The 12,830-nt window shown below is 44.0% G+C and overlaps 1 protein-coding gene across 1 annotated transcript; it reads left to right on the forward strand.

Annotated features, from left to right (window-relative positions):
• The first annotated feature begins 5,826 nt into the window (after positions 1-5,826).
• LOC145592035 (uncharacterized) lies at positions 5,827-8,774 on the forward strand. Its single transcript, XM_081648501.1, has 2 exons — positions 5,827-6,115; positions 7,567-8,774. Exons 1-2 carry the CDS (start codon positions 5,827-5,829, stop codon positions 8,772-8,774), a joined length of 1,497 nt encoding a protein of 498 aa, XP_081504627.1.
• The last annotated feature ends 4,056 nt before the right edge of the window (positions 8,775-12,830 follow it).

A 12,830-nucleotide genomic window follows, 5' to 3' on the forward strand; every position in this document is an offset into this window, starting at 1 on the left:
CCTCGACTATGCATGTCTTAATCCTTGTTTTGACCTCTAGCTCCCAAGATCGTGACCGAGCCACTCTAAGGAAGGAAAAGGGCACATTTTCTCATTTTTATTTATCTTCTTTTTATTTTGTTACAATTTGATTTTCTATTTTGCATAAACCTACTTATTAACCAATTTGAGCCTAATGTTTCCCTTTCTTGTCTTAACCACATTACAAACCCAATGGCCTATGTTTACCAACCCTCTTAGTAAGTGAAGCATTGGCATGTGAGGTTTGAGTTTAGAGTGTTGAATATGAGCAAGAAAATTTTGTGAATTGGTTTAAGTAAGGTCTTGAAAATTGAGCTTGAAAAGAATATGCAAAAAAGTTTGAGAAGAAATATGCAATTCAAGAAAATCAAATGAAGTTTCAAGAAAAAGCCGTCCATGGTTAGAAAAAGGCAAGGACACCAAAAAAAAAAAAAAAAAAAAACACAAATATATTTTAGTTTGGTTTCGTTTTCTACCCTAGTTTAAGCATTGAGGACAATGCTTCGTTCAAGCTTGGGGGGGGGGGGGGGGAGCGTTCCTTCTTATTTTGTATATATTGTGTATGTATTAGTGTTGAGTAAGCTTGGGGGAGATGGCATTATTGCTGTTTTTGTTTGATATTTTGTGAATTCTTGAGTTTGTTTTTGAGAGTAGGCCACTCTTTTGCTTCACTTAGGAAATATCACCAAAATTTTCAAATTTTTACCCCGCCTTAACCCTTAGCCTTACGTTACAACCCAATAAAAGGAATTTAAAGATATTTGCCTTTGAAGTGGAAGAGATGCCAGGCATTAGCCCAGATCTCGTTGTCCATAAACTCACCGTGGATCCTAAAAAGAAGCCCATCCAGCAAAAGAAAAGAAATCATGGTGAGGAAAGAAGTCAAACGACAGCTGCCAAGGTCAAAAAGCTGTTAGACGCTGGGTTCGTTCGGCCATGTAACTTCCCTAATTGGGTTGCAAATGTTGTGCTCGTAAAGAAGCCGAATGGTAGCTAGCGCATGTGTGTAGATTACACTGACTTAAACAAGGCATGTCCAAAGGACAGTTACCCGCTTTCAAAGATCGACAGCCTGGTCGACTCTACAGCCGGGCATGCCTTGATGAGTTTTATGGATGCCTACTCAGGCTTCCACCAAATACCTTTGTGGAGAAAAGATCAAGAGAAGACGGCTTTCGTCACTGATCAAGGGTTATTCTGCTATACTGTGATGCCGTTTGGCTTAAAGAATGTGCCTGTTACTTTCCAATGGATGATTAATACTGCCTTCATTAATCAGATTGGGAGAAATGTAGAGGCGTACATTGATTACATGATAGTCAAATCCAAGCAATAGACGGATCATCTTGCTGACCTCCGAGAAACCTTCACCACACTCAGGCGGCACAAGGTCATGCTCAATCCCAAGAAGTGTGTCTTTGTTGTTGAGTCTGGGAAGTTTCTCGGATTCCTGATTGATCAAAGGGGGATATAGGACAACCCGGAGAAGATACAGGCGGTGATAGACATGAAGTCACCCCGTACTGTAAGGGAAGTCCAGAAACTTACCGGTTGTCTGGCGGCTTTGGGGAGATTCCTCAGTCGGTCAGGTGACAAGTGCCTCTATTTCTTCCAGGCAATCAGGAAGAAGACAAGGTTTGAATGGGGGGATGATGTTAAGGCGGCCTTTCAGAAATTGAAAGAACATTTACACTCTTTGCCAAGGCTTGTTAGCCCTCAGCCCAAAGTGACTCTTTACATGTACTTAGCCGTCTCAGATCATGCCCTCAGTGCTATTCTCCTTGCTGAAAGAGACGACATTCAGCTCCCGGTCTATTTCATTAGCTATGTACTTAGAAATGCTGAACTACGGTATCCCTGATGGGAAGGAGAACGGTAGGTCGTTGGGCTACCATACCACCCAATCAAACAATATTTATAGCTTAACTAACCCCTATTTAGCGTAGTGGCAAGTCAAGGTCGAACCCAAGGGAATGGATATCAAGTGCACGATGTCTAAATCAAGCTATTTCAGAATCAAGAAGGGGTTTGAGGTAGAACTAAGGCTAACTAGGTAATGCAAACTTGTATAAAATCAATCTAAAACACTAGGGCAATGGATCCACATGCAATCATAATGGAATCGGTAATTTGGGAGGTCAAACCGACTAAGTCAAGCGATATGAAGGAAAATCATCATGTATCCAAAAGAGCATACTAAGGTGGTTCACCTAGAGGTCTAACTAGCGTCAACTACGCTAAACACTACCTAGGGAACGTCACAAAGCACCTCAATCGTGAAATTGCAAGTTCACTAATCAATGGTCCGTATCATAGCAAGCTTACAATGCAATCTAGTGTATTAATCAAAGATGGCCAAACCTCAATTAATCACACACATGCACATGAAAGATCAACCAAATTTAATCATATCATCAACTCCATCAATTATCCCCAAATTACACTATTCCATCATTCATACATGCTTCACCATCTCCCTAGCTAGGAAACTACTCACTAGCCATAGGAATTGAGATCAAAACTACAACATTCATCAAATTCGTCATCAACATACTTGAAATCAAAGATTAAACCAACAATCAATCAAAATCAATCAAAATTCAATCAATAACCAAATCAATCATCAATAACATGAAAAACTAATCAAATCAACTAAAATCAAACTTGTATTGAAATCAAGAAGAAGATCCTTACAAAACTTTGATCCAAAGATCAAATACAATGAGGAATCCTTGAGCAATCACCAAAAATCATGAGTTTCTCTCTCTAGTTCTTGAGTTTCTCTCTCTAAAATTCTCCCAAAAACTAACTATCCAATTCAATCTAAAACTAAAAGCTTCCTCCCCAAAAATAGGTAGAAATAACTATATATACAAAGGAGAGGTCGGTAATGACGCCAAAAAATTGACCCTCGTAAGTGCGGGCGCTCGGAGGAGGGAGAAAGGCGCGCACAGGACATACCCAGGAATGTGCGCCCGCACGCACCTGGTGTGCGGCCGCACACGACCAATGTGCGGCCGCACACTCCCTTTGTGCGCCCGCACATAGCTGGGTTTCCTCCCCTTCTTCTCTTCGTCCTAGCTCAAGTGGTGCACGCATCCAGGATGATGATGATGGAGGACAAAGTGGGCAGAAACTTTCTTGAATTTCTTGAAGAATTAAAGCCATGAATAAGGCATAAACAAAGCCTTGAAGCTTGCCCCTTGGATCCACCTTTGACTTGGAACTTCTTGCACCTTCTTTAGGCATAAAAGCAATGAAAACTCGTAGAGAGGAGGCTCGGGAATTCTTGGACAATCAATTACCACCTACAAGCAAAAGATAAAAAGCAAGTAAAAGAGAAAAATAACAAGTAAACTAGAAAAAGACATGAAAAAGAGAAACTAACTACAAAAAGCATAAAATGAAGAAAACAAGAATAAAACTAAGGAAAACTAAAGAAAAGAGAGATAAAATGAAATAAAAATCATCCAAAAAGGAACCAAATGAGTGCCAAAAATGTCACTCATCAATCCCATGGTTGAAAAATTTGGCCTTGCACTTTACATGGTTGTCAAGAAGTTGAAACCTTACTTCTTGGCACATCCGGTTGTGGTCTACACAGACTAACCTCTCAAGCGGCCAATGACAACCTTGGAGTCATTTGGTAGAATGCTCAAATGGGATATTGAAATGTAAAGTCTTGAAATCACTTTCAAACCAAGAAAGGCAGTGAAGGATCAAGCGTTTGCCGACTTCATTGTCAAAATGACAAGGCTGGTTGCTCCGGACAATCCTGATCAGGTTTGGAAAGTGTATGTAGACGGGAGCTCTACTATGAACGGCTGTGGTGCAGGCATAATCTGTCAGTCTCCTGAGGGGGACAAATATGAGTATGCACTACAGTTTAAGTTCCAAGCCTCAAACAACGAGGCAGAATATGAAGCCCCACTGGCCGGTATCCGCATGCGTAGGAGGAAGGGGCAACAAAAATTGACGCCTGCTCTGATTCACAGTTGGTCGTTAGCCAATACCATGGTGATTATATATGAAGCCACCCATCCGGCTATGATCAAATACCTTTAGGCGGTCAAAGCTGAAGTTAGGACACTTGAAGAATTTTATCTAAGTCAAGTGCCCAGATCTGAAAATAATCAGGCGGATGCACTGTCAAAACTGGCATCGTCCGCCTTTTGTGTTACGCCTCGGTTAGTCTTCTGGGAAGTTATGGAAAAACGAAGTATTACTGAAGAAGAGCCCATTGGAGTAATTGACCGAAGCTCTACCTGGATGGATGGCATCCAAGCGTATCTTCAAGACGGCACCCTGCCTGACTCACCACAGGAAGCAGCTGTCCCGAAGAAACTAGCTGCAAACTTTGAAATAAGAAATGGAGAGCTCTTCAAGGCAGGTTTCTTAAAGCCTCTGTTGAAGTGTGTTACCCTAGAAAAGGGCAGGAAGTTCTTGAAGTGCTGCATGCGGGATACTGCGCCTCTCACATAGGCGGCAGATCCCTAGTTGTTAGGACCAGGCGGCAGGGTTACTTCTGGCTCACTCTTGAGTCAGACGCCATGGAGATGGTAAAAAAATGTGACAAGTGCCAAATGTATAGGATAGCTCCCGCTGAACTATCGCCCAGCTCCTAGGTTGCGCACTCATTGCCGAGAGAACAACTAAGAGGGGCTCACCAGCCCGACAGAGTCAGCCCGCAGAGCTGACCAGGCGAAACTCTCCACAAAGGAGATCGTACACCTATAAATAGAGGGGGAAAAGTGCAACGGAAAGGGAGTGAGACACACAAGTTATTACACTCTCTACATCTCTTTAAGTACACTTTCTCTCTCTAAACACTTTCTAACTTAGGCATCGGAGGGGGTTCCTCGAGCCACCCCCGAGGGCAATTTACGTGTGTTGCCTTGTGTAGGTTGTCAACGGGACCCAGCTCACCCAGCAGAACCCTTGGATCCATACCTGGAACAATTGGCACTAGAAGGAGGGGAAGGATCATCTAACTTGAGGTTCACCAACTGAGTAAGGGACTAATTGACAAACCACCATGGCCAGGGAGGAAGTCGCATAAACACCCATACCTAAGGCCAATGACGCCAACCAAACACCACAAAAAACACCACCAGCAACCATCGATCCTAGAGGACCTGCCGAGAAACCCAAATCCACCATCTCACAAAAATCCAATCCCATTGGATCAACGTCTGCTGCAGCTAAAGCAACTTCGAAACCAGTCGATCCGATAGGATCTAGTTCCATTTTCAAGTACGGTATGCCATTGACAGGCGCGAACAATGAACCCATTATTTCAACACCCATAACCCAAAAACCACAGCCCATAAGCATGCTAGCCATTCTGCAGAACCTCTCTAAGTGCAGTAAGGAGCAACTGGCAGCAATGATAGCAGTCCTTACTAACTTTGGTAAGGGGACGAGCTCGTCACCAGTAGCAGCAACTACGGAACCAGCGGTAAAGAAGGCCACACCCACAATCCTCACTCCAGAGTAGAAGGAGCTCATCCAGCTAAGGAATAAGGTGTTGGAATTGGAATCTCGGAATCTGAACCGAGTAACCCAGGCTAAGGGCACCCCGGAGAAACGAGTCATCCGCAGCAGGTCGCCAGCCTCTGAGCGGGGGCCGAGCCAAGATAGGGAGAAGCAAGCACGGATCCAGGTCATTCCAGATGATTCCCTATTTTGCCGGAAGATTCTGGAGGAGCCGATGGAGAAGATAAAGATGCCGAGCTGCAGGTATAACGGAAGTACAACACCTAAGAATCATATTCGGCTTTTGAGAACCACATGGTGCTTTACACCATGACGGATTCAGTCTGGTGCAAAGCATTCCCACCAACTTTGGAGGGGCTGGCAGCAGAGTGGCATGGAGCCATTCCTAAAGGTTTCGTGTACTCGTATAATCAGCTGAAAATGATGTTTATGGAGCATTTCATCACCTTGGTAGACCGAACTAAGATGACAACTGAGTTGATGTCACTAGTTCAGGGGAAGGATGAACCCCTGAGGGAGTTTATCACCAGATTCAACAAAGAGGCAACAACCATCCCAAATATGAGCCAAGAGGTAGCATTACTGACAAGAGGAAAATGTAGGTCGTTATCTACCTCTCCCTAGAGCCAAACTTAATTTGTAAACACTCGACCAACCCTAATACAAGTATATGGTAAGTCAAGGGTCGAACCCAAAGGAATGAGTAGGAACGATGCTATAGCCTATGTCAAGCTAAATCGAAGAATATAAGTGGTAGTGGTTAGTAACTAAGATGTCAAAAAGCTAAACAAATCGAAGAATTCAATATGCTAAACACTAGGGATATTGGTTCCACATGCAAGCTCGATGATTATGCTAATTTATAGATCACTCAATCGACTCAACATCACAAGGGACAAACAATAGTTGCAATCAAAGGAATCCAAAAGCTATCTCCTATAAGCCTAGCTAGGGTTCACTATAAATGGCTAACAAGGAAAATCACAATCAAATTCAATTAATTAAAGCAATCCTCAAATCAAGGGTTCATGTCATTGAAATTTGCAATGCAATCTGGATTAATCTTATAGGTTGATCACTCCTAGTATAATTAATCACATGCACAACTATGTCAACCAATTTAATTGCAACATTCAAATCAATTTAGCATCATCAACTAGCAAAAATCATCAATCAAGCATGCTTCCCCTTCTCCCTAGCAACTAATCTACTCATTAAACATGGTGAAATTAAGAAACAAAACAAATTCAATCAAATTCATATTCATTTAAAACTTAATCAAAAGAAATTAAATCAATCAACACATTCTAGAGCAAGGAATGTAATCTCAATCAAAATTCAAGAAACTAAAAAGAATTGCATTAAAAGTAAATCAAAGGAAAGAAATCTTACAAACATTCATTGAATTGAAGAAGGAATTTCAAGATCAAATTGAAATCTAAGATCAAATTCAAGTACAAACAAGTAAATCTTAAGCTTCTCTCTCTACTTTCTCTCTCTACTATTTCTGGAAAATTTCTCTCTCTAGTACAAAGTTAAGTCGTCATAAAAAAGAAAGTCAAAAGCTATAAATAGGAAAATCGAGCGAAGGGGGCCGACAGGCCGTGTGCAAGCACAGACCAGCCGCGCGCGCGCACAATTTGGTCTACGCGCACGCACCCTTGTGCCGCGCCCGCCCACCCTCGTGTGGTGCACAAGGCCTTGGCTCCTTCTCTTGCTTGACCAAACTCCGCGCTCCCGAGCATCCCCATCATCAGTGCACTCGAGATGATGCCTGCGAACAAGGCAGTTCTAAAATGAGCAAATTGACTTGATTATTCACCTACAAAGCACAAATAAAACAAAGAGAGAAAGCATAACAAAGTAAAACTAAAACTAAAACTATGAATTATCAACTAAAAATATGAAAAACTCGTAAAAACTAATTGAGGACCAAAGTGAATTATAAAAATGGAAAATCAAATAAAACTAAGAGAATTATATGAAAATGATGAAAGAAAATAGAGAAAATGAACCTAAATCTTATTCTTTTGAGCGCCATAAACGAAGCTCATCAGTTACTGGCAATGCAGAGCAGTTTGCTACCAGGCTCGCCATTCAGAGCGTATATGGGGCGTAAGAGCCTCAAGACGCTAGCTGAAGCGCTAGGAAAAGCGTACGAGTTCATCAAAGCAGATGAGACTGACAGAGCAATGCTGAGAAGGAAGGCGCCAAACGACCTAGTTAAGCGGGCAGAAAACACGGCCAGGGCTGACCAGCCCAGCAAAGCTGAACAAGGTCGCAGGGAGGCGGACCGAGCTCTTGGGGTGAGAAGGTCAGACCCGAAGAGAGGAGGAAGACCTGGAAGGTTCGACCAGTATACTCCGCTCACTCACTCGAGATCCCACATCTTCAGCGTGAACAAAGCTGACGACAAGTGGCAGAGACCCCCGAGGATGGTTAATAGGAACCGTGATCCCAGCAAGTGGTGTAACTTCCATAGGGATCATGGCCACACAACCGATGAATGCACGCACCTGAAAGATAACATAGAAGATCTAGTCAGGAGGGGGTACCTGAACCAATTCAAACAGCACGCTGATCCCTCCAAAAGAAGGGAGGAGAATAGAATAGGTCGTGACCGTAGAGGAGGTCACAGGGGTCCAGTTGAGGATAGAGACAGAGATAGCAAACCAGAAGGCAGAGTGTATGTGATCTGTGGAGGACCAGTACATGGGGGAACCGTGAACAAGGCGCGGGCAGACTTGCGGGCAATGATACACCAGATAAACTATAATGAGAAGCGCAGGTGGCCACTTCTTCCCCTTCAGCCACGAGCTACATTTGATGAGTATGACCAGAAGGGCATAATCTATCCTCATGATGATCCTCTGGTGGTGACGATGAGAATTGTGAACTGGGAGGTAGATCGAATATTGATAGATGGGGGCAGCTCAGCCAACATCATATATATCAGCGCGTTCAAAGAGCTGAAGTTAGACAGGAAAGATCTAAAAAGGGTGAATTATGAAGTCACCGGGTTTAATGGGTCTGGACTGACCCCGGAAGGTATAGTTGAGCTCTCAGTCCAAGTAGGAGAAAGGTCAAAAAGACGCGATGTTCGAGCAGAGTTCCTGGTGATAGACTCTCCTTCACCTTACAATGTGATCATGGGAAGGCCGCTCATCCACAAGATCGGCGGAGTGGTTTCCACCTATCATCTTGCCATGGCTTACACAACCAATGAAGGGCGGTCAGCAAAGCTCAGGGGAAGCTAGAAAATAGCTCAACAATGTTACATAACTGCCCTAAAGAAGCCCGCTAGGACCAGACAGCAGCCAATCTCAGAGCAAAGGTCCATTGAACAAGCTGAGAAAAAGTCAAGAAAAAGGAAGCGCGAAGAATATCACAAGAAGAAGGATAAACAGAAGTTAGCCATGGAAAACTTTAAGCCCGCAAAGGAGGAGATGGCTAGATCGCTTCCCAGCGGGGAGCATGTTACAGTCGAGCTTACAAAAGGTGATCCTTTAAGAATAGTAAAAATCGGAAAGGACATTGATCCTGGAGTGGGGGTGCACTTCATAGAATTGCTGAGGAAGAACAAGGACATCTTCGCATTTTCAGCAGATGAGATGCCCGGAATTGACCCTGCAGTCATGGTCCACAGGTTGAATGTGAAGAAAGATGTTAAGCCAGTCAGGCAGAAGAAACGAAGCTTTTCCACGGAGAAAAATCAGGCAATCCAGGAAGAAGTGGAAAAACTCTTGAAAGCTGGATTCATTGAGCCCTGCGATTACCCGGAGTGGTTAGCCAACGTGGTCATGGTGAAGAAGGGAAATGGCCAGTGAAGGATGTGTGTTGATTTCACAGATCTTAACAATGCATGCCCGAAAGACTGTTACCCGCTGCCGCGGATCGACCAGCTTCATGGACACCTTCTCAGGGTATCATCAAATCAGCTTACACAATCCAGACTGGTAGAAAACCGCATTCATCACCGAGGGTGGAGTGTACAATTACATAGCTATGCCCTTCGGGTTGAAGAATGCTGGAGCTACTTTTCAGAAGACAATGGATACAGTATTCATGCACCAGAAAGGTAGGAATGTTGAGGTGTACGTTGACAACTCAATTGTCAAGAGTGTCACGTAGGCAGGACATATCATGGATTTGGAGGAAACATTTGCTACCCTAAATAAGTATAACATCAAACTCAACCCGAAGAAATGTGTCTTCGGGGTGAGCTCGGGAAATTTCTTAGGCTTCCTGATCAGCGAAAGAGGGATAAATGCGAATCCGGAGAAGGTTGAAGCAGTCCTGAGCTTACTTGAGCCAAAGTGCATTAAGGATATCATCCGGCTAACAGGCAGAATGGCCGCACTAACTAGGTTCATCAGCAAGTCAGCCGACAAAGCTTTCTCGTTCTACCAGCTGCTGAAAGGGAACAGGGAATTTAAGTGGGGAGCCGTAGAAAAAGAAGCCTTTGAGGGCATCAAAGAGCATCTAACTAAGCTCCCAACAATGATCAGCCCGGAGCTGATAGAAAAATTATAGTTGTACATTTCCGCGTCAATTCAAACAATCGCAGCCGTTCTCCTAGTAGAAAGACAAAAGCAGCAGAGGCCAATATACTTCGTAAGCCACGTACTGACCGAGGCCGAGGAAAGGTACCCGTTGGTGGAGAAGCTGGCTTTTGCGGTGGTAACAACAGCAAGGAAGCTGAAACCCTATTTTGACGCGCACATAATACAAATCGTCACAAATCACCCATTGGAAAAAGCATTACAAAAAATGGATGCATCAGGCAGACTCTTGAAATGGGCCATTGAGATCTCTGAGTATGAGTTCGAAGTCAAGCCTTGGGCAGCTATCAAAGCGCAAGCCTTAGCAGATTTCATTGTGGAAGCCTCGTACGAAGAGAAAGAAGATGACATTGGAATCTGGAAGGTGGAAGTGGATGGATCATCAGCCCAAACAGGGATCAGAGCGGGAATCATAATGACATCTCCAGAGGGAAATGTATTTGAGTATGCCATTAAGTTCAAATTAAAGGCATCAAACAACGAGGTAGAGTACGAGGCAACTTTAGCAGGCCTACGTACGAGTATCGCAGCTGGAGCCAGGAAAGTTCATCTGCAGACTGACTCTTAGCTTGTCGCCAGTCAGCTGAAGGGGGAGTACGAGATTAGGGAATCCACAATGTTGAAGTATGTAACTAAGGTAAAGAAGCTGGCAGCTCAGCTAGTTCACTTCCAGGTAGACTTGGTCCCTAGAGCGGGAAACTCTTAGGCTGATGCATTATCAAAGTTAGCTAGTTCCACCCTGCAGAGCCTCACAAGGACAGTGATGGTGGAAGTCCTGGAGGAAAGCTGTATCGCTGAAAAGGAGCAGGTGAACTGCATCGGGCAGCAATGAGCTTGGTTCATAGATATACTGGCATACAAAATTCACGGCTCGCTGCCGGACGATGAAGTGCAAGCTAAGAATGTTAAGAAGGACGCCAATTGGTACGTGGTAATGAATGGGGAGCTCAACAAGAAGGGCTTCTCAAAACCACTGCTAAGGTGTATCCCAGAGTGGGAGTAGGAGAAGATCATGGAAGAAGCACACTCAAGAATATGCGCCAACCACGTAGGTGGAAAGGCCTTGGGAGTAGAAGTGCTCAGAAGGGGCGCATACTGGCCAACTCTGATGCAAGATGCACTGGCATATGTGAAAAAGTGTGACAAGTGTCAAAAATATTCCCCAGTCATAAACTAGCCAGCAAATGATCTGACCCCAATCCTCAACCCGATCCCGTTTGCTCAGTGGGGAATGGACATATTAGGACCCTTCACCACTGGGTCAGCGGGCAGGAAGTACCTCATAGTGGCAGTAGAATATTTTACCAAGTGGATAGAGGCCAAGCCTACTAAGTATATAAAGGCAGTCCAAGTGAGGACATTCATATGGAAAAACATCATCATAAGGTTTGGGGTGCCGCAGTGCATAGTCTTTGACCACGGATGCCAATTCGACTGTGACACCATCAAAGATTACCTAGAGGAAATGGGCACCAAGTATGCAAGTGCCTCAGTCTGTCACCCGCAGAGTAATGGCCAAGCTGAAGCAGCAAACAAGCTGATCTTAACAGCCCTGCAGAGGAAGCTGGAGGAGCACAAAGGCCTATGGGCTGACCTCGTCCCAGAGGTGTTATGGGAATATAGAACCATTGAGAAAGAATCTACTGGTAAAATCCCCTTCACCCTAGCCTACGGGGCTGATGTAGTTGTCCCAATGGAAGTGCAAATTCCTAGCCTGAGGATACAACACTATGAGCAACAAGGAAATGAAAAGCGCATGCTGGAAGAGCTAGACTTCCTGCCGGAAGTAAGGCTAAAAGCAGCTCTCAAGCTGGCAGCCTAGAAGAGCAGGATTTCCAAAGCTTTCAACAAAAGAGTCAAGCACTGGGAGCTCCTGCCAGGAGACTTGGTCCTCAGAAGGACAACAACAGTGGGAAGAGAAAACCAGCATGGAAAGCTGTCAGCCAATTGGGAAGGCCCCTTCATCATTCATGGACAGGTAGGACCAGGTGCATTCCTCCTCGCAGATCAAGAAGGTCAGGTCTTAAGGAATAGTTTCAATGCTGATGTGTTAAAGAAATATTTTGTTTAAAAAGGCAAGAAGTTAAGTAGAACTGGAGATAATTGTTTCAATTTTGCAAGAGCTCTGTTTAGTTCATATTAAGTCAATTAAGGCATTTAAGACATTTTAATTCAATGAAATACGAGCCTCTACGTGAGGAGTATATTGCATAAACTTGTTTAAATATGTTATGCTTTAGCATCATGGACTAACATGCAGAAAAAAAATAAACACATGTAAGTGCTGAAAGCAGAAAGCACCCTAGCATGGCGCAGCAAAACAACTTTAAACGACAAAAGAGCACCCCTCCCTAAAAATTTCACCTTACCTGCTCAAAGTAAAACAGGGCACCACCTCAGGGACGCCTGAGGGGAAGGCCTGGCACGTTCAACTTGAGCAGGGAATGGTAGTAAAAACGAAGGAGGATGAGCTGCGCGGGCAACACTAAGGTCCTCTTAGCCCCACCCAGCTCACCTCTTTGAGGGGGAGAGGAGGAGATAGACAAATAATAAGCCCTTACAAAGAGAAGTAAGAGGCACAAAGCAATAAGTCGCAGCACAAACAAGCTGAACGACACAAACAAGTCACAGCGAAATAAGCTCAATAACATAAAGCGAGCAGCCAAAAGCTGGTTGATAAGAATAAGTCTCAGCAGAGCAGACTGAATGATGCCAAACAATCAACAATGAATAAACTAATCGATATAATAG

Source organism: Chenopodium album, chromosome 18 (genome assembly GCF_948465745.1).
Source record: "Chenopodium album chromosome 18, dcCheAlbu1.1, whole genome shotgun sequence".
Classification (NCBI taxonomy): domain Eukaryota; kingdom Viridiplantae; phylum Streptophyta; class Magnoliopsida; order Caryophyllales; family Amaranthaceae; genus Chenopodium; species Chenopodium album.

Coding starts and splice junctions, on each gene's coding strand:
- LOC145592035 (XM_081648501.1), top strand. CDS start 5,827: ATGACGGATTCAGTCTGGTGCAAAGCATTCCCACCAACTTTGGAGGGG. Junction 6,116..7,566: donor ATTACTGACAAGAGGAAAAT/GTAGGTCGTTAT, acceptor CCATAAACGAAG/CTCATCAGTTACTGGCAATG.